The sequence below is a fragment of the Diprion similis genome, chromosome 6 (assembly GCF_021155765.1).
Source record: "Diprion similis isolate iyDipSimi1 chromosome 6, iyDipSimi1.1, whole genome shotgun sequence".
Lineage (NCBI taxonomy): Eukaryota > Metazoa > Arthropoda > Insecta > Hymenoptera > Diprionidae > Diprion > Diprion similis.
The window spans coordinates 10,650,588-10,677,126 of record NC_060110.1 but is presented as its reverse complement, the minus strand read 5'-3'; the positions used below and the strand labels follow the sequence as shown (position 1 = coordinate 10,677,126).

The 26,539-nt window shown below is 39.6% G+C and overlaps 1 protein-coding gene across 4 annotated transcripts in view; it reads right to left on the bottom strand.

The window, feature by feature from the left end:
* LOC124406722 overlaps window positions 1-25,188 on the bottom strand; it is a 94,407-nt gene extending 69,219 nt beyond the window's left edge. For 2 of the 4 annotated variants that reach the window (XM_046882267.1, XM_046882269.1), the window contains exon 1: window positions 6,502-6,931. In XM_046882267.1, coding sequence (XP_046738223.1) covers window positions 6,502-6,546 — 45 coding nt within the window. In that variant the 5' untranslated portion in view covers window positions 6,547-6,931. Of the gene's footprint in view, window positions 1-6,501; window positions 6,939-24,698 lie in introns of those variants that run through there. The other 2 variants (XM_046882270.1, XM_046882272.1) reach the window with 2 other exon arrangements.
* Window positions 25,189-26,539: the final 1,351 nt, after the last annotated feature.

The window sequence follows — 26,539 nt, the reverse complement described above, 5'->3', positions numbered from 1 at the left end:
CGCTTCTCTTGTTCGACAATAATCGTGTGACACGCAGTGTAATACAAGTTACAAAACGGTCGAACCAGCCTGTATACAGCGTGATGTGTACCTGCCGGTGACGTCAGCAAGGCTCGATACAACCCAGACCTTATTAGAAAGTGACTTATTAATATACAATAACTATTTGATGTAATTTATTATGTACTCGAACGCACGTGGAGGAAGACGATCAACGGTAAATCAATTCAACACGTGATATGATAGGGCGAAACGATGGAACAAATTTTTCGTTCAATATTTGTGAATATCCGTCTCTTTGGCGCAAATCGCGTCAGGTTTTACACGCGCATGTGTTTTACGACACTCGAGGCGACAAAACTGGATTTGCCGCACTTGGGAGAGATTTGTTTTGTTTGTTTTTTTTTTTTATTTCTTTGATAAAATTACCAGATTATCAATCGTCGGCGATTATTCATGCGACGGACGGGCACTTGATTGAAAAACATGATATAATACGTCAGAACTGTGTGATGCAGCAAAAGTGTACAGCTGTGAAAAAGTGTTTTGCAAACGATATTATTTAGCTCGAGTGTGATAAAACATGATCATGATTTTTTCCGTGCATAGACACAACGTTGTCGTATATAGAGAAAAAAATGAAATGTAAAATTCCAATAGTGCAAACGGTAGACGTGTAAGAAGTATGCAGCGCCGCAGGGTGCAGCACTCGAGAACTGACGTCTGGAAGATAATGTTTAATGAAGATTAATTTCGTTCAACCTCAATAATACTCAATCGGTCGAATACAAATATCTCTACACAGTCTCGAACTATCATAAATCCTATTCCTGCATCTCAAACTGTGGACTAGCAAATCAACTGGCATGACTAAAGTGAGACGGAAATGTTTGCAGATGGCAAACAATTAATTTACTGTTCCCACGCGGGAGCTTCTAGTCTTACAAACGTCCGTACAGGTTACAGTCCCACTTTCAACACACCGATCACTATCTTGTGACATGAATCGAGTTGAAATGAAAATTGATGGATTTTCCCCAAATACCGATTACATACTAGAAACGTCTACCCTATCAACCCTATATGGCGTAAAAAATCATTCCTGATCTCTGTTCAAAACATAACTCTACAACGATTTGCACGAGAAGCTTTTTCCGGCGGGTGTTTCGATAACTTTGATGTTAATTCACGATCCTGGACCTCGTCGTCTCGACACCAACCAGCCCAGCAATGCTTGGAGCGTTATCATTATTATCATGGTTATTATCATCGTCATCGCTGCATCAGGTCAGTATGCACGTGATGGTGGACCTGGTCTCTCCATCCAACCATAAACTACCGCATGCATGGTGCACGCGCACTTCGCGCCTTATAGTCGATCATGTCGTAGTAGTTTGCTGATCGTGAGCAGCTCGGCAGGTGCGCCGCCGGTCTGACGACAGAGTGTATTGCGTCTAGGTTGTCGACTAGTACGTCTATCACGAGGTCAACTCAAGTCGGGCGTTGCCCGTGTGTTGCAGATACATACCTGCTTCGAGCAGGAAGAAGGAATACAGACGGTGAGAGACGGGGCTGATCTCTTTATTGGTGTTATAATTCATTCTCCGAACTCGCGTGGATTATTTGAAATCAGACTGAGACTTGAGTTGCAGAAAAAAAGAAAGCTCAGTTGACATGTTAAACTTTTTAAAATTCCATTCAATTTGTTTAATTGGGTTTTCAAATGTATTACGAAGTTTTTCACTTCTTACGTTTACAGTGTCTTTTCGAAATTGAGTTTGTTTCTTACGACCTGAATTCACCCTGATAGTTAACCTCAATTGTAGAAAACTCTAGGGAAACTCAGGATCAGTTGATCATGTATCCTATCATGGTGTCCAGTAAAAAATCCGTGACAAATTCAAAGACATTTTAGGTTATTCAAGGACATTAAAAATGGAATATTTCCTGGACACAAAAAAAATTCAAGGGTAGTTTTCAAGACTTTTCCAGAATCACTGGACACCATGCCTAGGCATGTACCCTACCATACCCTAATTTCTGTCCAATTCGTTCGATCGTATAGTTTGATCCGGGAACCTACAATAATTGATCCTATGAAGTACCATTTTTGACTGGAAACATACAAATCTAGGTGATAAGTAAAACTAACTGGTGCTGTATTTCGATATTAGTAAGTTTTTATTTTTTAAACATTTGCTTCGTTTATTTTCATTGCTCAAAATCGCGATATCCAATGTCACTGATCATTTTCTCATTACCCAGCCTCTCACCCCCTGCATCATACAGATCTTGTGCACGTGTGTTTGTTAATAAACGTCGTTTACAGTTGGCAACCCTCGGGCATCGTGGGCTGTCAATCGACAAATTGATCGTATAGAACTAAGGACCAACGTGGAGATCTGTCGAACCGATATACCCATACGCATTAGCACCAGAGAGCTCGAGGCAACGACGTGGAAATACTTTTGCGTGGAATTAGAGGATAATAATATCTGCATTACGTTCCAAGGAATCGAGTGAAAATGATTTTCATGCGGCCAGAAAGTGGCCAATGTTTCAAGAGAAACCGGAACTCTGAAACAATTGTATTACAACTTCACGAGTATTCTGCAGTCTCATAAAATATGTCTACAACGTTATTTTACTTTACGGTTCATTGTTGGTATAAAAAATCTTTGAAACATGTCCGACTGAGATTATCATGAGTTCAGCAACCAAGAATAATGTTTTTTATATTATTTGCTGCAGTGAAACTTTAGAGATCAAACACAGTTATTCAAGATAATTGAAAATGAATTTCAAAACGGTAGGAACAATTTGTCTTCAATCCAGTTACAAGTTATCGAAAAACACAGATATTGTTCGCGTGAAAAACCGCGTCCTCGATATTTTACATCAACATTCGTCCACTCTAACCATAATTTTGCATAACCACCAACGAGACACGCGCTCCCTCTCCACGCTTTATCGAGATCTTTTTATAAAAGGGAAGATTCGATCAGCGGTCCAGAATGCAGGAGATCGAGGCACAAAGAATAAAGAAAAAAACAACAAAAAAAATGAAGAGAGATAAGAATAATATTTTGATACTCCGATTGCCTCAAAGTGCCTTCAAGTATAATGCAATATACGAGCGAGTGAGTAGGTAGCAACTAATTCAGTGTTCCATAGACGTATACCTGTATGGTATAATACATGTAATATTGTTGCAAGGTGTTCGCTGGCTTGCCTACTTAGCGAACGTTACATATACGTATCGGATTGCAGATTTTTCTGAATGAAAGTGGGCAGCAAAGACGCGGCGCGACATACATACGACGCGCGTGCAAGATATACATATACAATATATATATACACAGTACCTCAATACGAATTTTATTCTCGCCTGTGACGTCACACGCGTGTCTATGCGATGTGTGGGTTGATCTGAATTAATTTTCCTGATGCATATTCACGCGCTCGATTTGTATTATACGCACAGTAGGTACAACTGCAAAATTGAACTATGTTGCGACAAAAGGCCGAGAAATTATTATTCCTCGTTATGCAAACACGACAATTGTCTCAAGTCTCAAACTCAATCGTTTCTATTCTATTTTGTCACTTTTGATCTATTTTGCGAATCGGAAGAAAGAAACTCGATGGCAATATTACACGCGTGAATGAAGAAAATCACGCTGTACGATCAGGTTCTCCGCAGCAGAAAAGAATGTCGTTTTTTCTTTATTGTAGGTACTTGACTGATAGCCATTGTAAAGAATTTTGGGAAGCATCCAAATCCAAATGTGGCGTGTTATTAAAAGTCTTACTGTAAAACACTTAGCGCAGTAAACCACGGTAACGAATCGTAGATGATCGTTTAGACAGATGCGAATGAAAATAGTACAGCCATCATGGATGTTTCCTGCAGGCCAAAGGACAAGAGGCGGACACAGCACCATTGCACCCGTCCATGAGGCGTTTCTCTAAATATATTTCGAACCTCGAATACTAGCGGAGTATTTCTGTACCCAGAGAATCATTATATTTCTTTTTCTTACAACCTCGTCGCCGTCGACTGCGGTTGCCCGTGGAATATGGTATACCTATAGGTAATGGAAAGACCTATCCGAGGAGGCCTCATGGCTCTGATTCTCTCATACGATCCACAGACACGTACGCGAAGTATGAGTAAGAGGGAACCCAAGCACGTGTATTGTGTGTGTATGTTTGTGTGTGTTTGTGTAAGAGGAAGGGGGTGTAACGAAAAGGACGAGAGGCAGAATTTTAAACAGCTGCCGGAAGTGAGCATTAATTTTAGTCCCGTGAACATTGTTTTAGTCTTCATTCGTCTCCCCTGTAGATTGCTGCATCACCCTGTGGTTGGACTGATATATTTGTATACACCATTTTATACTTGAAGATCCCCAGCGCTAAATCGTAGCTTAAGATTAATTTGTCGATCCAGTAGCTGATCTATGATTAGACGAACGGCCTTGATCGTGGAATCACAAGGCGTAAGTTTGCCGATGAAAACGAACTTCTTACACAATCTTTTCCGCGATAAAATTCGTAGAATATGTGCAACACAAATCCAACAATTACATTTAATTAATTATCCCATCGTCAACTCAAATGATACAATTTGTATGACGGAGGAAATTGACAACGACCGATTGTAGGAATTGTGTTTTTCCTAAGGATAAGCACGATTTCCTGGTTATTCCTTTATTTGTCAGTCTGTCCCCACCCATTGGAATTATCACCCTGGCCAATTGAATCGGGAAAGGATATGGCTAACAGAAGACATATGCAATTGGATAGTCTGCGAGCCCTGACAGCTCCTAATGCCTGTGTAGTATTTACGTGCATAACGGTAAGGGTTTTACGCGGATGTAGTATACTTGTGGTACATGTCACGTGCTCGTTCGTAGGAATAATAAAACGATTACACGCACTTTGATACTGTGAGAACAGACCCAACATGGGTATTCTTGAGTCGACGATTTCCAAGTCACAGTTTATGCAACCTACTGCAGTCTGGAGAAGAATAAATTAAGAAAAAAGACTAACGAGGAGTAAGACACAGATGCTCTCAAATTCCACGATATAACGCTCATGAGTATATTTTCAGTCATGCTGTCGATTTTGAATCAATATGAAATTCTATACACTTGAAAATATTCAGCCACATTTTATTACCTTTGAGAATTTGTATGCACAGTATTGATTTGTGCGTTAAAATAAATGATTGCACATCAATATTAATATTAATAACTTTCAAACGCACCATATCCGTTTGGGTTTGGCGCCTATAAGCGAGTAGCTTGTGCGAGGTAACGGAGGAATGGTTTAGTAATCATTATTTTGCATCTGCTGTATTAAGCAAACACAAATTGTTTACAATTTGAACCACAATTCCCAGTGAATTTTCTTCTATGTTGCGAGCATTGCTTTTCATTTGATTTATTGCATTGAAATTTTACTTCTTAACCCCTCCAATCAAAGCGTCAACTTATTGAAATAGATGGGAAAGAATTAACCGATGAAGATGTTCGCCCATTTAAATTCTGACATTCAGCCATTGATACCATGACAGCTACTCACCGTACAGAATTAATGTTGCAGCTTCGTTTACATACCATTCACATATAATTTATTTATTAAGAGAGTTTTCAATGATTCGAACATGCTCAGATACTGATAATTAATATACTACAAGAACGTATAAATATGAGCGGCAGCGATCCAGAATGAAAGAGACGGTTTATGGTGGTGCGCAGGAATTAATCAGCCAAGCGTGTCAAATGATTTGGTTAAGCTGATTTAATTAATCCATTTCCGAGTACCGGTTCTAATTACTATTTACCGTATAGCGACCCATAGTTTGCAGTCTCAAGGATCAAACGACTGCAACAGCTACTTTCGACAAAAATTTTACCCCGCGAGCAAATACTGCAGTGGTTCAAGCTGCATTATAACCGTTAAATCCGAAAGGAATTTACCTCTTTAATACAGTTCACAGTGTTTAGTCAAGATTAGTGATTAATTAGTTTACTTTTATCTAATTCCCATTGTCAGCTATATCCAAATACTCAGCATGGAAAGTCGTAGCGAAAAATTGTCTGAAAAAGCGCCATCAGACGATTTCTTCTTAAAAGATACTAAAAAATGAGTTTGGCCGGAAGAACGAGCTACTTTACTCGATCCAAGCTTCAAGGAGTGATCCTCCTATTCGAATCAGCCTCACAGGATTTCCTCGAACCTCTTTGCTTCATCTCGAGCGTTAGATTATTGCCAAACATTCGACAGCAGATCAGCCTGTCCCATTGACTGGGATTTTCCTCGTGTGAACTTAAATCGAATATTACGAGAGTTTAGTCGCTCGGGATTTGAAGAACGGATAAGACAATCAGAGAAAAAAATTGACGAGGGAAGCGAGAGGGAAAGTGAAAAGAATACGATGGTACAGAAAGAGGAAATGGACAGTGAAAAAGAAAAAGTGTTGCAAAAACTTACAGAATGATTGCAGACTTGAATCATTGCCGAGACGTTAAGGACCATGTGATCGTTACGAAGCGACGGGCTGCACTACGCCAACAATAAGCAGATGCGCGATGCAGAGCCGAGAGTTTTTCCCGTCTTTCAGCAGCTCTGCGTCTTCCTTTTCGCGATAAAATAAAATCGTGTCAGAAGGTGTGTAACGCTGGACTCACGCTGGAGACAACGAGAGATAGTATACGTCGACGACGAGCCGCATCGCTATCTTTTATCTATTTCACCAGGGTCCGCTTAAGCACTTCGACGTATAGTATGTGACACTCTCTCGGTTTGTATCTCACTTCAGTTATGCCTCCGAAAAGAACTGGCTGAATAAGCAAAAGTCATACCATTTTTGCTGAAAGGATGCAGAGAAGGTTTTCCTCAATTCCGCTATTGTTTATAGACTTGTAATTCGTTTAAAAATAATGTTCTACGGATTTTAATTTTTGGATTTTTAATCCACTCTATTATCCTCATTCCAAAATTTAACATTTGATCTACAAGCTGCGCTATGAAAAGAGTTTACCGTTTCTCAGAGATAAGAAGCACTTTATTGACTGTCTGAAAAGAATTTCTTATATCGATATGTTTTCAATGACGTTGTGCACGGATCAAGATCAAATTTTTTTTCTTCTTCAATTCATTGGTTTGCGCCGTTGCAGTATAAGGAAAAAAAAATCCGTGAGCTTTGGGAACAGTAAGATCTGTCTAATTTCAGGAGCTAGTAATTTTGGTCACGAAAGATAGAATCAAATTCGGAGAAAGAATGATATTCAAATTATTCGATCAATTTATAAACTCAGATAACAAATTCGTTCCTATATATTTTACACAATTCAATGGGATAATTAGGCCTATGAAAAACAAACAAATCACTTTCTCTGAAGTAACTAAAATTGATAATGAGGATACTAATAATGATAGCTGATAATCACACGAGTTTCGTATAAGTACTCATATCCAATTTACGATTGCTCATTATTCTTAACAACGTTCACAACAATCGTACTCTGTGTACCGTTTTATCGCGTGTGATTTAAACTTGGCCTTACTAATCTCAATGCACACTCGAATCAAGAATAAGTGTAATCGTTATACAGCGCAGTACCTAGTTATGAAACAACATTTATCCGGCACTCCATTCACCTCTACGGTCTGGTATATGTACACGATAAATATCGCATTGTCTCTCTCTCTCTCTCTCTCTTTTTATCTTGACTCAAAGAGTGTCCCAATAACGATTGAAATTAAAGAAAACACTTCAGCTGCAATTTAAAGAAAGCAATCAGCCTCAATTAAGCATTTAAAACCACGCCGAAGAACAGCTGACAATGAGAACACTAACAACGGTTCAAGAAAGACTTTGTAATCCTCTATATCCTACACAACAACAGGCATCCAATTCACTCGCTTTATCCGTATCCTTCGATCGAATGTTAAACGGTAGACTTGGAACTTGACGAGGCACTGAACAACACTTTTCGTAGAACACGACGACTGCGGATAACGTCGGGGATGAAACTGACGGACGCGAGATGAATTAAGAAGGGTGGTGGAGGAGGGAACGGTGTTGCTGTGTGCGACGGAGCGAAGGAGAGATAGAGAAAAAGGGAGGAAGAGATGAAGAGATGAAGAGATGAAGAGAGAAAAGAGGAGAGGAGAGACGCACATCGGGTGGGTTTGACTCTGTGGATAGTTGCGCGCCGACTGACTAGAGTTGACTTGACTTCATCCTTTCGTTTCGTTCCGTTCCATTCCATACTCCAACTCCAACTCCGACTCCGACTCCGGCTACGTACTCAAACCGTAGTCGGTAGACTCGGAGCCAAACGTAACGCTCTCTGTGACCTCTCGGGGACCGTTTCTTCGCCGTCTCTGTCTATCCACGTATATCTCATTCCATCTCTTTCTCTCCAGCTTCTCTTCTTACCCGGATTGCGCTCCTCCGAACGTTCTATATTGCCTGCACGCGAACGAAAGAAGAGTAATAATAGGCAGTCTTCATTCGGGTCTATTATGGACCTCGAAAGTAAACCCGGCTAGCGCAGCGCTCGAGGCGACGACGAGGAGGTTCGGATGCAGAAGGGAGAGGCTTTAAAAAGGGCCCAGGAAGGAAGCTCCCTCTAATTGTCCTACTAGCTATCTCTCTCCCTCTCTTCCTCTCTCTCTTTCTCCCGATTTTTCAGCCTAGGTATACCAGTTTCCATGCTGCATAGAGAATTGACCGAGTCCAAGGGCAATTCACTAAATTGCATAGTTAAGAATATCGAGGAGTAGATACCGATTATTATAGATATGCAAATAACTTGCGGGGAACAAGAAATGAGTTGTTGTTTTTTGTTGTTTTCTTTTTTCTGTAACTTACGACAATTTATCATCACGTTTCACGGGTCGACGTCCGACGACAGAACCTTACAATTACAGACGGTTAATCGCGAAACTCATTTCAGCGAAAGTTTTTCCAGACGATTCTACGAAGACGATATTAAAATACAAGTCTTCCGAGATTAAACGATCGTTTCGCGAAACGCCGCAAGCCGTTTAAAGATGCTAGACCGGTTATCACGCCGCGGATTCAATAATGAGCCGTTGAAAAAAGTACAATCAATATTTTACACCTTTGAAAAAGTATTATTATATCATTTGCTTCTGACGCGAGTATCGCGATGATTGTACATGCAATATTGTTTTTCTTTTTCTTTTGTTTTTTTTTTTCTCCTTTAACCGATTTGCAATTTTTATCACCACAACGTGCCAAGTGTAGCCGTTATTTTATACACGTGGTCCGAATCGTTATGCAGCGAATCGTCACCATATTAATAAATCTTATCGCTAAGAACTCGATTATAATATTGCTTACATAAATTACATTCTCACAAAAATTTTTTCTCCAGCGAGTTTCAATTTATTTATGTGTTTTTTTTTTCTATAGCCTTGATCTACGGGACAATTTGAATGCGGTTGGTTTGGTGTAACGTCGCGGGTGATCACGAAACCGTCTCCCAGATAAATGGCAATGGCACCGTGCTTACATTGCGAATCGCTAAATGCCAAGATCGTTAGTTACAGTTGAACGGATTACTCTAGATACATCAGCATGCGCCAATTACTAGAGATAATAAACGGGTCAGCGCGGAATTGAGCCCGCAATTTTCGACATTGCAAGGCGTCTATAATTTTTCACATTGTAATTCGAGCGCGTTTCTTCCTAGTCCTTATCATTGCCCGTTATGATACTGTTATTATTATCTGACCCACTTTGCCTCTATCGTTTAACTCCGCCAATAACCTCTGAATGCCAACGACTCGAAGATCGTCGTGTGTATAATGTCATCTTCGAAACTGATTAGGGGTATTGGAAAAAGAATTTCAAAGAAAAATACAGAGTAAGTTTTTTCACTAGCATATGTATTAATTTGAAGAACGCAGTTATTCCATACAGTTATTCTTTTTTTACCGAAAGCACCTCGTATCGCGTTCCAATATTTGACTACTTAAAATCTTCAATTACTCTTCAGTTCCGTGTCACTGGCTCGATTCGTTTTCCCCTAAAAAAGTAAGACTGTCACTCGAAAAGTAGGAAATATTTTGAATCGTTTTCGGCAAAGTCGAGCTCTCGAAATACCTGAGTAAACTCATCTCGTTCCGGACGGTGCGCGGTGGTTAAGATAAGAAAATACCGCAGCCTCACCGAGCGCAATGGGATAAATAACTCTCGGGAATAAATTATGAAAACACACGGTAGACGTAAATGGTTGTACACGGTTCGTGGAGACAAGGTCTAGGTACAGTACTGTTATCCGGAGTAGGTACCTAGACGCAAGGTGCAGCCGTATATACGTACCTGAGGGCTAGATTTCTACCTCGTGCACGCGACATTAGAAAGCTTCTTCGAACGAGGAGCGAGGACAAGCTCGAGTATATATGTATAGTATCGAATGACAAAAAGCTGACGTTGACTTTTGACCGACTGGGTAATACCTCTTATTATACAATACCTACATTCGCGGTATGATTCAACACCCGGGTCCAGCCTCTGGTCGGATTAACATTTTTTTCGTAACAACGCGATATACTCGACGAGGTCACCGTGGTCGGAATACCTCGTTACAGCAATGCCGACTGGGTCAGACCTGTCCGAGAACGAATGAGCGTGAATGACGTTTCGGACACCTTTAATTGCGTTAATTATTAACCGCGCAGGAGATTATTAAATGGCCTCTGGCCAAACGCCTCGTTACACACACACACCCCACGTGGCTGGCTGCTGCTACGTACGTCCCCGTACGCCTGATGTAACTTGGGACAAAAGTTCTTTGCCCATATGGTTCCTTCTGCCTATCGTCAGCCGCGCTTACGGCGCTCTACAACGCCCACAAATATCGTTATAAGTATACAGTTATTGAAACTCGAACTAACCGCTGACTGATTGACAAAAATCGATCAAACCTGGCCGTGTCTCTCTTTCCTTTTCTTTCAATTTTCATTCGATGCAGCTGAGAAATACGAAGCGGCGAAAACTACGCGGTGATGAGAAAAACAAACGTCTTCGCGATAGCTAAGCAGTTTCTGATGCCTGTTAAAAAGAAACTTTATAAAATTTTAGTAAAAATTGGAACAAAAGTATTTTTTTCAAGTAAAGTACCGACTGACGATAAAGAAGAAGCGAAGGAAACTGTATTGCGAGTAATTCGGCGCTCGATACTTCAATTTTTATCCCGTTAGCTGCAGCAGCAGTGCAGGTTCATGAACCTGAAATCTTTATTTTTCCTGTTTTATAAATTGCATAACTTTTCTGAATCTTACGTTGAATGATGTGAAATTGGATAGCAAAAGACTTGAAAGGGTCAACATTTCGAATGACGGATGCATCGAAATTTCAAACATACGAAAATAAAATGACGAAATCTTGATTTTCAAAAGTGTCACTGATCGGAATGACTACTAATCAGTATCATGATTTTAATTTCGATGTAACGATCATTCGAAACATTGTTCCTTCCAAATTTTGATCCCCACCCACGAAATGATTTGCGGAAACAGTTTTTGACCTCTAAAGTAGCATTTTGATCGAATGACAGTAAGGTTTAGGCGTTGTATTTGCATTCTTCGAATATTTGGTGGATATGTATATTGTATATAACAAATTGTAAGACTTCCCTGGTAAAATAATAACAGAAGCAAAACTCGACGTGTTACATGCGACGTTAAGTCCGCGAAGCGTCGGCGGCTAAAACGGCTTTTGAAGGGCTTCGAAGCAGAAACCGTCGCGGTTGTCTGTTCGTCTCTGGGCAGGCTTTACGTATAGTAGTTTACGTAATGTTGCCTTGGTAATCCATACTCTCATGACTCATCGGGAGCCACCATCCGCCACGAATGAAGCTTCGCGTGCGATTCTGTACACACGAGCTACACGTATACCCCGTGTCCTCTGGTGTACTTGCAGTAATACACGTTCGTTTTTTATACCGCAAAACATGCAATACGCTTCGCGACCCGCGACACGCCATCCAGAGCTCCTACCCTAACCTCATCTCCCCTATTTTTTCCAACTGACCTCTGATCTCGTTGGTGTTGGTTTACAACGACGATTACTTGCCGTTGCGTTACGCTTCGATTCGCGTTACTTCGTAAGAAATTTTGTGACGAGTCGGGACGTCGGGTTTTCGCATTCATATTTTTATGAGAGAGCCCTACTACAGCCTCTCAAAATTTTACCCGGCATGCCAAGTGGCTAAAAGTTGTAACTCAACTGAAAATCAACAAGGCAGGTTGATGGCTTGTGGTTAACACTTGACGTTCATGGAGTGGCTCGACTAATTTACGATCGTTTAATTGTTAGTTATGAGTTAAGAAGGTTCTCAGCGCCTACGGGGACGTTCGAACGCACAACCAGCGACCAGTGAGCAGTACCTACGCAAACCAGAAACCGATTATTATCAATACCGCTGCCTGTAACGCTATCCGAATTACATTTAGGTATTCCAATCAACTCGAACCCAGCTTGCAATAATTAATATACACCTGGCGTCTCCGTTTCACTTATAAATACAAAAGGAACACTTTCATTTGTCGATATCTTATTTACGCAGCTTCAAACTTTCTGATCGGATCAAATGCCCTGAGGTATGATTAAAAACGATATCAGCTGTGTTGCATTATGGAAATACGCAGTTTATCCTTATATAAAATAATCAAATATCAAGCGTAAATGTTGACCGTGTTAAATTTGACAATAGCAGGTCATTTTCCTTTTTTCACTGCTTTTCTTCTTCAAAAATTGCATTTTCAAGTTACGTTCTACTTTTGATCACGTACGGTGAAGGAATATCAAAAACTTTCAATGCTTTTAAAACTCTGCGAATGATCGGAAAAGTGGTTTATGCAGTTCAAAAGAACACCGTTGTTTAGTATTGACTCAAAACTTACTATCAAAGATTTCAAAGCTCCTTAATTTATGTTCGTGTCTTAATTTCAGATTATTAATACCTTATTTCAATTTAATTCAGGGTTTTTTGTCCAATATTTTGAAATAGTTATTCACGAATAAAACGACTCCTTCATACAGTCTTCAATAAATTTGCTATCGTGTTTTAATTTTCAAAACCTCAAAGCTTTTCAGCGTAGGAGGTAAATATACAATATACATGAGTGAAAGAATGGAATCCAATCGTATAAATTCCCAGACAATTTTTTGACACATAAAAATTAGCGAAGCTACAACATGTAATTATATTACCGGTCATATTAAAAGACAATCGTCTTTGATCGCAACCGATTTTTGCAAGAGCTGTGGGAGAGCAGCGGCAATACAAATGCTTGGGCGTTGCGTATCCTACATTCTACCTATATTCCTACCCCATAATACACATACTTAGCTATACCAGCTAACGTATGTATCATGTACATTGTACATACGTAATACGAAAAGACGGAATGCATTGGCGAGAGGCGAGCGTTGGGAATGCATGGATTATCTCGTGAATATATCATTGGCAAAGAAGCCCACGCGCACCTGTCACTCGGATCAGAATCCGAGAACGACGCCCATATACCTTATAGACTTATTTAAAAGTGTGCGCTCGCACACAGACTAAACGATCCAAAGCAGCTCCACCAACGCTTGATTTCTATCTCAACTACGACAGACTGATTTTAATCTCCGTTTCCAACGTCTCTAGGGTACCGATCATTGCTTTATTTTGACTGCCTCTTCCACTCACCCCATATCGCTCCTTTGAAACGTCAAGGTATCGCACGAAATGATAGTGCAATTACCGCGGCTGTACTTAAAGCGTTAATTTAAAGACATGCACCCACATCGCCAAAACAAAACAATTTAATATTCATAAAATAACTTGAAGATACATGTAATATGGTAGAAATGATATTTCATACCAGGTAATATGTACTTATAAAGTGGATCACATGAACCCTGCAGTAATACAGCGATTCCAACATGTCTAACTGTTACTGAAATTTCAATTTTCATTGCGAATTTTTTCAACTGAATAGTAAAACTTTCATTCTACGAAACTATGTTTATCAACAATTTATATAGAACATTTTTGAATTTGATTGACAAAGGAACGCCCTTGATTGAGACACTTATCGTGGGAAAAGGGCGAAGGCACTGTATTTATCCCGGAGTGACTCTGAACGACACGATAAAAATAAGTTACCCGTCGTATCGCCGTCAGGTATTTTTGTTGCAAATATTATTCATCCGACCGCGAGAAGAACGAATACATATTCAGGATCGTAGATTTTGATTAGGCGTGTCACTTTCGACTGCATATGTAATTCGATAAAAATTAACGAAACGTAGGCGATCGCACGCCGCAATAAACAGGCTAAACATTGCGGGTGCATGCAGGCGTCGCCATTGCCTGCCAGCAGTAAGATCATTCGCTGTTGATTACTCGCAAGTGAGTAGTCGGACAGTCGAAGATCTACAAGCGGATAACTCCTTATACGCTCAAACGTCAAGATGAGAACACCAGATCTCGTGACTAATGGTCCGCTATTGTCATCGGGTATACCGATTTTTTTTTCTACTACAACGTTATTCGTGATACGGACATACGTACATGCACTATACAGGGTGGGCCTAATTTCTTTGTTTTACCTCCAAGGTTTGTCAGATTTGATATTTGGTCCGTACAATATCGAGAAAAACAAAAGACACTTGGCGGAACTGATGCGTCTGCATTGCAAAAAGAAAATACATTTTCCGTTTGCAATTTGGAAAACTTTTTCACCGATGGTGAACAAGTAACAGCGTTTTTCTTTGCCAACAGAGCGAATTTCTGGTGAAATAATATTTCCCGATTAAAAGTGACTTTTTGCGTGTTTTAATCCAGGCCATTATTTCGCCACGGTTAGAGAGCAGAGCAGCAGACGTGGTTGAGCCGGTGTCACATGCGGTGACGACAATTAGGAACAAGGAAATTTAATTGTCAGTAATTACGGTTAACAGCGAGTTACTCGCGACGAAAGTTGCGTGACATTCCGTCCGCTGCAACGTTGCGGAAACTGAATCACCTAAACAGCGGTTACAAATTGCATGACAGGAAAATTGGCGAAGGGGTTCCATGCAGCCCTGACAATACCTCGCAGGTTGACGAACAGCAGAAGGCTTCTCTGTAATACCACGTATCGAACATTGCGCGTTACTTTTTTCTTTTTTTTTTCATTTTTTTTCTTTCAACATTCAACCTTATGTTCACCTTCCCAGCTTGACGTAATAACATTTCCGGTTTACGAACATCATAATTTTTTTCATGAGACTTTATCCACTCCGGATGAAACAGTTCAATGCATTGTTGCGATGCAATGTCACTTCACCCTCGTGAATTCCCTAATTTGCTATCTCTTGCGCGCTTCATCCTGCTGCGATGATTCGGCTCGAGGCTAAAACAAGGGTCCAGATTCAAGTATCGACCGTCAAGAGAGCGTCGTCCCCATTTTACTGCACCCTCCACTCCGATTGCCTCTGAGGCGCTGGTAATACTCGGCTGTAATTCAGGCTTACCAACCCCCTCGTGCATCGTCTAGTTTTTCGTCTAAGCTACGTCTGCGATACTATAACTACTCCAGACTTCCCCTGATGCACCCTCGTACTCCCCACGAAGTAATCGTTCGGAAATAGTTTCGCTTCATTTGGATTTTTGCGATTTTTTTTCAGTAGGTGTTTAAAAGCACAGAACTTTGATTTCGAAGACCCCACTGAATATTTATACACGTTTATGGTGTTTCTGGAATTTGTCTAAAGGTCCTTTCGTTGAAATTATTGCGAAGATTATACAAAACTGATGGATTTGTAGAAATGTGTTGTGTAATTTCTTGGAAACCACTACGTAAAATAGATGACGGTAGAACTAATGGGCAAATGAATTTTGAATGGAAGTCCGTGGAAAAGGATTTCACGGGACTCGGGTCGTTACTGTTGCAAGTAACAATGGAACCAAAGTAGGCGCCAGGGTAAAATCCCACGTGTGCAGCGTCGAAGAAAGGAGCAAGCCGACGGACGTCGAGTTAGCGAAGCGAGTGCTGGTTCAAAGGTAATCGAACCCTGATGCAAATCTCCGACCGAGTACACCGAGACGTTTTAGAATTCACTCCTGAAGATCCTTGCATCATCGATACCACTCGCGATTCGATTCACGCCGTCGTCGTCGTCGCGGATCGCGCTTGATTTAATCCAGCTCGTAGTATATAACAATCGAGCAGAGTTTCGTCATCGACACACATTCGGGGTTCGCAATCGTGCAGATACCTACTCCACGTCGAGTCTTCCTTCGTCAGAAATTCATCGATCGTAATTTTCGATCGCAATTTTTATCCATGTATGTACAACACAGGAGTGTGAATTCCTGAATTTTTAAGTACACGAAAAACGTGACATTAAAATTCATGCCTGTACCTACTTTTTTATTCAACAAATAAAGACGCAAAAATTTCTGCACAGCGATGAAGAAATGCAATTTTCGTTACAGCATTGCCTTTACTTCGATCAAAATGCCATCCAATGTATATCAATGTAGATATGCATACCTGTTTCAATAAAATAAAAACTTTCCGAAAATACATTCTGATATTAAAAACCACGGACAGTATTAAACTTGAAATAGTTGACTTATCTTTTTGCCAACTAACTATACATTACTAGAACACAAACATATTCCCTGCGTTCGATCACGATTATCATTCCTATAAATAGTGAAGAAAATCTTTCTTTTTATTTCCTAGATTTTTTAATATCAATGAAGAAAACGATGGTACCATTAGAAAATTTTTGAAAATTCGAAAAGTGCGTCAATTATGATCCGATTCCCGGTTCAATTCCAAACCATCGCTGCTTTGGCGGAAGATTTAAAACCACCTTACAATTAGAGTACAAACGTACTCCAGTGTACCATTTTAGGGTTAATTAATTGTATCATAAAAAAAAAAAAAAAAAAAAAAAAAAAAATTCCCCAAACTACACGAGGACAATTAACACAATGATATTTCTCATTTGCTAACGATCCACTTGTGATTCGATCTTCGATAATTCTGGCCTTCAAAAGACCCCGAGTGATCTTGCGACTCCATGAAAGATACGAGCACGTGTATAATTCGCATAAACTTGATTTGACAATTAATATGACCCGCGTGGCGTGCCGGGTCCGTAAGGATTTGCAGGTATAACGCACAAGGCTACAGATGGATGGGCATAACGTGTCGTTGAGCATCGGATTCGCGAGTGCGTTGACACTCTGGGACGAGTTGGACGAGTCGATATATGCTACGGGACCTGTACGTACGTATACGTACGTGTTTACGAACGTGCGTACGCGAGAGGTATGGTGCGCGGACGTAGCACGTAAGCACGTAAGCACGTAAGCACGTAACACACGTAACCATTCATCAATGTAAAAATACTTCCGCTCAAGTACCTAATACCGCGCCTCAAACGAGTATTGAAGTATACCTCGATGCTTCCTGAATGTGCACATTCACTGAGCACAAGGTACACGCGGTACTTTTAGGTATATTACTATTGTAATTAGATATTAAGTATGAGTTAAGGTGTTGGATGTAATTTGTATTGATGATTCGCGTGTAACACGTCACTGCTTACTTGACTACTTTTTGTTTTTTCCATGAAATTTATACACGATTTGAAATCTTTTATATTTACAACGTTTCGTATTTTCGTATTTTATTTTCACGAATTGGTTAGATCGTACGAGATTTGAAGTAGGAAATAGAAATTCACTAATTTCGTAGCTAGAAAAGATTCTTAAACAGTGACATTCCGATTTTTTTCAATACTCTGAAAAATTATACACACGAAAGAAATGAAAACGATAATTTTCCTCTTCACACGAATCGAACTGCAGACAATGATGCGTCATTGTCAAAGTCCTTGCAGTGAAAGAACGATCTTCTTGTCAAATCTCGTACTACATTTGAAAATCGACGCTGCAATTAAAACGATGAAAGAGGCTTCAATTCCTGTGAGTACTTGTCTTGGAACTGATACGATCGAAAGCTGCAGCAACAGAAGAGAAACGGTGTGTTGAAATAATTATTGAAACTCCGTCATGTCGACGGTTGATCATGATCACCGATCCTGAGTGAAGTTAATTGAGTGAACTGATTTATTAAAAAAATCTAATGAGAATGCGTGCATAAAATCCATTAAGGTATAAGGTAGTCGTGTGCGCTGACAACGAAGTGTACAGTGGCTATAAACAATACAACCATGATGCTTTGCACTGGCTGCATAAGCTGTACCACACAAGCTGATACGGATAGTAGAGGAGAAAGAGACGAAGACAAGGATGAAGACAAATAAGAATAAGGATGAGGAGAGGAGTAGGAAATGGTGCATCAAGACTTTAAGGAACGATTATTACCTCCGATCGTTTCGTCTTATATCCTCCGTCCTCTTTTGCAGGATATGTATTCGTCTTCATACGGTGCACATGCAGGTAAATGTATCAGTAACGCATGCATGCAGCATGCATCATATAACGCTGCAGGTACAATCCATGAAACATCAGCGTTCCAGGTCGATACATTCACGCGAGAATATAAGAAGGTAAATGCGAGTATAAGAAGAACCACGATGCGAGCAATTTTCTTCGCTTCTTCATATTTTCCGGAAGGAAAAAAAGTGAAATTAGTTTCGCGTAGGTGATTACGGACATGGTGTACACATACGTGTACTGTTGCTCCTCTCATGTACTCTGTCACCTTCCGATCTTGCCCGTATACATTAGGTATATATACTTATCATACGCCATATGAAAGGTGTTCCGAACAAAAAGACGGTTCAAACCATGTGCTAAAAACTCGGACATTTTTATTCTACGAGAGGGTTTCCAACTTGATTTGTAACAGGTCATGTGCAAAATAATGAAATGAATTTCATCCCGTTTTAATTATTATTCTTTTTATATTCTTTGAGTATCCGGATGATGGTAGAATCCTCACGATTCATCGGTTCGTTGATTACAAGATGCGTTGTTTTATACAACGTATCTACCCATGGAAGCGACGTATGGAAAACTGTGCGAATACTTATCGTTTGGCGTTAAATTTTTCGGTTATAAAAAATGACACTCTATCTGCGAAAATAATTGAATGACCCGCGCGTAACACGTATTCGATTGCAAGATGTACTGTTGAAAAAAGAATCGTCTATACATAGATACCCCAGAGTGCGTACCGAATCATAGACGTTTGTCAGGAGCTATATCTACACGGGACCTTCCGTTTGTTCCATTGTCCAAGGAAACCAGTTTCGAATCGCTTCGCTACGTGTATCGATAATTAAAATACACCCACACAACGTGTGGTTGAGAGGATCGCGCTTGTCTCGTGCATTCTTACAGGAATACCTGTAGCAGACGTATGAAGTGGACTGCCATGTAAAATAGGAACACATCAACCATGTGTGTATTACAAGTTTACAAAACATTACAGTTTCTATACAAGCTTTGCCACTTCTGCTCCTTTGGGTTCAGCGAATGTTTCCAATGCAGATCCCCGGGCAAACCTTCGAACTCTCGCTAAGGATCAATCGAATAAGCTATTGGGAATGAAATCTAGAAGGTATCAAGTTCGACATCTGAATAGTTTATGAATGAATTCCCCGTCGTAAAACATAAAACCTCCTATACCGCATTATTCAACAATTACAAGCCGGTCTTCCTGTAGACCCTGAAAGCTGAGGCGCGCAGTTCAGAGTAACGATCACTCGGCGAGTGTAATTGAAAGTACCTATTCTGGAATTGAAACTGAAATTGAAATATAAATTATAGACCGTTCGTGGGACCGTTCTGCGGAGCTCGAGTATCATTTCACTCCTCCTTTTCTCCGGACAATACCTGCACGGATATATCGACAATGATGATGTATCGTTGATGCTGCTCGCCCTATCTGTACTTAATTGCACGACAAATTGCAGCAGCGTCTATACTGGGTACACACATTGGCTACAGCCAGCTATTGTGTGCACACCACTGGAGTCCACCTCGTCGTATCCACGCAAATACATACACCTCTGCACATGGTTTGATACACAGAGGCACACGTGACACACAGTATTGTGTATAGGGTACAGAAAATCCCTTAACATAGATATAGATAAACTCACAAGGTTTACCACTTTGCTCTTCGTGTTTTGTAATAGCTATGCCGTAAGTAACTTTCGAAAACTGCGATAGAAAGATGGTTTTTTTAGGTTATACATATGAAGATCGTTCTTCTTCACTAAGGAAATCAGCAGTCTCGTCAAAATCAGATAAATTACTACATACAGATTTTGCTACTGTACGGTTCGCGCCTTAATCTATTTTTCGGAAGACCATTATTTTTTAGGATTTTGTTTCATCCTGTTCCGAACAGTTGATTTCTAGACTCAGAAAACTAGGATTATAGCAATTTGACAGCTCGAGACTGCTCGTTCTGATCCGTTGAATAATGCATGATGATGATCAATAATTGATTATATGTATCTGTAATTGAACTTGTTATACCAATAAAATCATAGTTGATGAGGACTCTAATGGTCTAAGAGTATCACCACGATTGTATTCATCATTTCATTTCATTGCTACTATACGATCACTGGTCATATATGTTAATTTATAATATGATCGTTCAACTCTTTCTTGAACTCTCGTTATTTCTTATGATTTAATGAAAAACAGTGTTGTATAATACATTGAAAGACAAAGCCTCCACTGAATTATAAATATGAATTCTTCACTTTTCACGTGTGGAGTTCGTAATTACAAGATAAACAAATTAGTTTCGTCAAAACCGTAATTAAAATCTTCATACAGACATGGGATTTCAAGCTCAGTTTAGAAAAAACACAAAACAAAACCAACCGTGTCATAGGTTTTTGTCCAGTGATATCCGCATGATTTTTCTTCTGAATATCTACAAGTCACTAGCTTTATAGTTTCACTTTGATAGGTAATTTTTGTTTGTTTACTTGTGAAATCAAGACTAAAAGCCATATCCATAGCGCATATAACAATACTCTACACTAGATCGCCTCTCTCTCTCCTTAATTTTTTCTCTTATTTTTCTCAACTAGTTTTTATCGTGCGGGTGTGTGCCATTCGACTCTGCGAAAGTAAAATGAATTGGCGCACGTAGTCAGGTTAATTCCGCCTACACCGATATACAGACAAAAAACTCTCTCATTTTCGGATAGAGAATGCTTGTGATATATTCGTAACAACGTGTTTGATAAAAATTCTTTGTTATCTCTTCATTCATAATGACATTTTTATTCTTTATTATTAATCCGGTTTTTTCCTTTTTATTTTTTTTTTTGTTTGTTACCTGTAGGATTTATGTACACCTTTCACTATGGCATGCAATCGCGCGTAGGTTGCGACGCAAACATATAACAAATACAGTAAACAATCTGTGTTTATACACACACAAACGCATTGTACAACTATACATATAATATATAATCAATTCCGTGGGAGGAATGATTGATAGATTGATATGCTCAATTATCAATCATGTCATATAAAGCCATTGGTGTAAAAAAGAAGAGAGGAATTCGAAAATACTCTTTCAACAATGGGATTATGTTGTCGTGTTTTGTACTTCCGTGTCTTTATACTCTAGACATTGTCTGTTATTCGCAAGTCTGTGTATGGAATTGTCCTGTATCTACATACCTATATGCGGTGTTGAAATGGCTTGCGAATTTTTTATTAACGTAAAAAAACCGCTTAAACATATGTCGAAGGAAATCCGAAAAAGGACTTCTACTCTTTGGACATGAACCTGTGACGAATTGTACGGATATAAGTAAATTTTCAACAATGCAGATACTTTTCCATCTACAGCCTTGCTCGAGACGAATCGACTATGCAAACGAAAGTATAGAGAATCGATCAATGCAATCAGAATGTAGCGGCTCTGTGGGCATCAATCTCTATAGCAACGTGTTCAAACACTTGTCCAATGTATTTAATTACAGTCATATTGACAACTAGTTTATTTATAAATCTATCGCGCAGCGAGTTTCCTGCATCGCAATTAAATGTTAATGGATACCCATAGAGGAAACTTATGTCTGCGGTATCCGTTCGTTAATAGGATTGCGAGAAACGATAGAGTATTTTGAAAGAAATTAGATAATCGAAAGATCTCTTTGCCTCAATCATCGCTGCTGATCTCTTAAGAAACTAACAAACTTTTACTTATCCGTGGTTGTAATTGTTATTATTGTCACAGACCGAAGGAGATTTCAGACGGATTTTAATTAATTACGTAATTGTCGAGATTTGAACGGGAATCTAGAGTATCGTTTGAATTAAAGATCGGAACGAGTGAATTGTGAGTTTATTTTAACCGCTTCGTAATTCTCTCGGAGAAATCAAGTCTTTAATTAAACTCGATACGATGTTTCTAGGAGAAATTCAAGCTTATAGACATCGTAGAAAATTCTTGAGGAAATTAAATACAAGATTATAATACATGTCGAGTGCGTTGAAATCAACTGAATCGATCAATGAGATCATCGAATCTTGTTAAGACCAATTGGAAATCCCCATGACAGAGAAATAGATCATAAAATAAAATATTGCTAAAGTCAAAGATGCAAATCGTAGCGGATGACGGGGAAAAAAAATAACGTGGCTGCAAAAATCAAGTCTGTTAAACTTTAGACAATCCTAAATGTGCGAAGTAACGGTTTTTCCTAAACATTCATCGTTACCGTAACGTTATTAGGCTCATTCTCATAAAAAACATAATTAGGTGACTTCGCCAAATCTTTCGTCCCAGAAACAAATAAAACGATTATGTCTTTTGCCACCGGTAATGAAATACGTTGTTGATCTAAGAATTTCTTTCCCTCTCTGTGCAATAACGTCACGGATGTCCTATTGAAAAGGCTTATTAAATAAAATTAGACAAGAATAGATAGGAATTAGCGTAACAAGATTAGTATTTGTTATAAAGACCGGCTCTGCAATGTCCGCCGTTGTTTCATGTATTATACACAAAGCCAAGGACTGCGAAAGACTAACAGAGAAAATACGCGTGACGATTGACTGACAATAAGTTGTTATACAAGTATAATAAGCAACCGAGTATGTATTAAAAATCGTTATGCATTCGTTATTGTAACTTTTTTCCCAGCATTCGCCGCGGTTTAAATTGCTTCTCCTGAAATCGTAGGTTACAATTGTGCCGGGTGATTCGTTTTACAAAAATAATTTTACAGATAAGTATAATCAGCTATGAATTAAAGAATGGTAACCAGTTGACGCTATTTTTTTAGCTTCGGTGTATAAAAACATCTTACCGCATATTTTTGCGCTTGTGATATATTTTTTTGCAAATATTTCAACCTGAAGGGATGAAAAAATTTGCCATGCAAACTAAGACACAGAAAATATTCCGGATAAGCAATTTTTACAGATGAATCTAGTAGGAATAATGGAAGTTTCTGTGAAAAGAAATGGACTATAAATCCGGAATCTTGTTGACGAGTTTATCAGCAATTTTTTCTATCGTGAAATTGTAGATTACAGGACCAACGTGAAAATTTCCCAGCATACATCAGCTACGAATGACAATATTTAAGTGAGTCGTTACCCAAGAATTCCACGGCTAATTTTCCCAAGCCCCATTGGATAGAAATCTTTAGTTTATTAGGAATATCGAGGGCTGTCTTGTCAGTCCAATCGAATTGCACAATTTTTTGTATAGTTCTTCTTCAACGTTATTGGGTCATTTTTCGAAAAAATGCAGCTAGTTTGTAGCGACAACTTTCTGCACAGATCAAGCGTCTGCAGCCTATAACCGCGTGAGGAAATCAATCCTTCGTACATAACTATATACTGGAATAAAGTTCGTCGAGCATGACAATAATTGTGCCTAGAATATCCTCCACGAGTCTAGAACACGCCTTATTTACGTGGGATACTTTTTTTTGTCGCATGACGTATGTTTGTACAATGCAAAATTAATACCTACTGCGCATTGCATATCTAGACAAGATTAAATAGAATATTAAACAGAAATAATAATTATGAGTCAAAGCAACTGAAACACAGAAAACACGTATAAAGTTCGACGAAACAGCGACGGACGTTGTAAATTGTAATTGGCACGATTTATACGTCAATGTGGAAATACCGAAGGAAATGCAAGTTTTCACACAAGTAGGTCATCCGAGGCAGAAATAAGAATTTCAGGATTACAAGTACTTATCACGTGTCCGTGGAATAAAGCGTTACGTGCTAACGGGGAAAAAGACAAGCGCACCTATCTCACTCGCACCCACAGTCAGGTTCTATTGTGAATCGGAGAATTGAATTGAGACGAGCCGAGGCAAGAAGGTAATGTGAAAAAACGGCAAGAAATCGCAATCTGCGAAGCGTATAATCAGCGCGTGGTCGATGCAGGCTTTCTAACGGCTTTTATCATCCGCAAGTCGGCGTTTTGTGCCTTAATAATAATGATAATAATAACGATAATCCAACACGGTGTAGGCGATGGAACAAAGATGAACGATTCGTAAGCCTTCTTTCGCTATTTCCGTCTAATTATCATCGTTTTCGTTGAAAACAGCCGTCGTGCAAAATATAAGGTGGAAGACAATTCAGTAAAAAAGAGTTACATTATATGCTTACCGAACATCGTTGCGGGCAGCCGAAATGATAGTCCTGCAGCGAAGTTAATAATTCCAAAAAAATCCATGGGAACGGAGATCGGCGTAATTAAGTATCAAATGCACTTTGAACGAACCACAGATCGACGATTTTCACTTCCGACTATCTTTGCAGTTCACGATTTTTTCTCCACAACAATGAATCGGCAGGAGCTGCACGAGCTTCCGGCCACTTCTATAAACGTAAACGAGAAACGTGATATCGCGAGGCGAGAAATTCGAGCGACGAGACGTTACGCAGGGACATAACATGAGTATGAATCTCACGATGCGCACTCAGGATGCAACTGCATGGAGGCAAAAGGTGGCCGAGACGGACGGCGTCCGGGATTCTCGGCTCCTCATCGAGCGCTATTGATTCGGGAAGCGCGAGTTTGAAATTCTGCCCTACAGCGCCGCGTATCGCCGCTCGATCCACGCCTGGCGTTAACCGAGAATTTAAGTTACTCCGAATCTCGCAAATAGATGAAGTATTTTCGATTAATTTTTCACGATCCATCGTGTAAATAAATCCGAATGAAAATTTCACGATTTAACGAATTTTTGCAGCAGACCAATCGAGAGATTGAAGAATAAAATAGCAAAGAAAGATAACGAGAAATATGCATCTATAACAAAGTGCAATATCAATTAAATACCCCGTTTTTATACAAGTATGAAACTATTATATATATACATATACGTGACAATTACCCTGATAATAAATTACTAATAATTACGCATGTATATTCTTTTCACATCGATACTGTACTACTAATATCACACGACGAATAACAATATCGAGAAGATTTAATTTTTCGTTTCTTCGTCGATCGTTTCAAACGACAACCGTGATCACAACAATAAACCGAGGTACGAGGTGGTGCAGGGTGCAGGGTGTAATATCTTGCCAATGACGCGGGAAGGGTAGGTAAATGGTAGGAAAACGTGAACGGCGTGTAGGTATTGAGAAATCAGCGAGGAAGCTGCGTGCTGCGCGACGCGGCAGTCCGTTCGGGAACCCGGTGCGGACTGAAGTGCCGAAGCCTGAACGGATGGCGAATCAGAGAGCGGCCGGCGAGTTGTGAAGGTATAATACACGTAGTGCGACAACGACGTACACAACACAACACAACACAACGCAACACAACACAACGCAACGCAACGCAACGCAACGCAACACCGAGGAGGAGTCGTAGCGGCTCGCATATGCACAGGACCCTGACGAATAAACGGATAAACCGGGTAGAGTCCTCGTATCGATGAAGGGTGCCGAGTTGGTGGCGCAGCGGGGGGGATGAAGGGGGTGAAAAGGGAATTGCATCGTGAAGAAACGCGTTCACCCCTTGACGGAGGAATTTATACCAATTTGCAGCGTTGCGCAACGTGCTCATGCGCAAATTAGAGTAGATGTGTATGTATACGTAGGTATGTGTGGTAGGGTGTTTGAGGAGGAAATAATTTACGCTTTTCCACCATGACATCCTCGAAAAAGTTTTTTTGGATTGAAAGAAAGGTATCGTGAAAATATGAGCGTTCTATGTTATGTGGAAGATCGTGCCTGTTTGATTTTTCACTTTGTTTTAGACATTTTTTTTTTTTTTTTCTTTTGAATTCGTAAAGAAACACGTTGTAGCATATCATTTATTATTTATTACCTGAGATTTATGTTCAACCCAAAGATCACGATCCATAACTCAACGATATGACAACCGGGAATCTTATTTTTCTAAATTAAAAGTTTATATTGAATTATAACTATTTTATGAGATTCAATTAATGATGAAACAGTTGTCAGATCCATTTCTCAAACATCTACTGGAG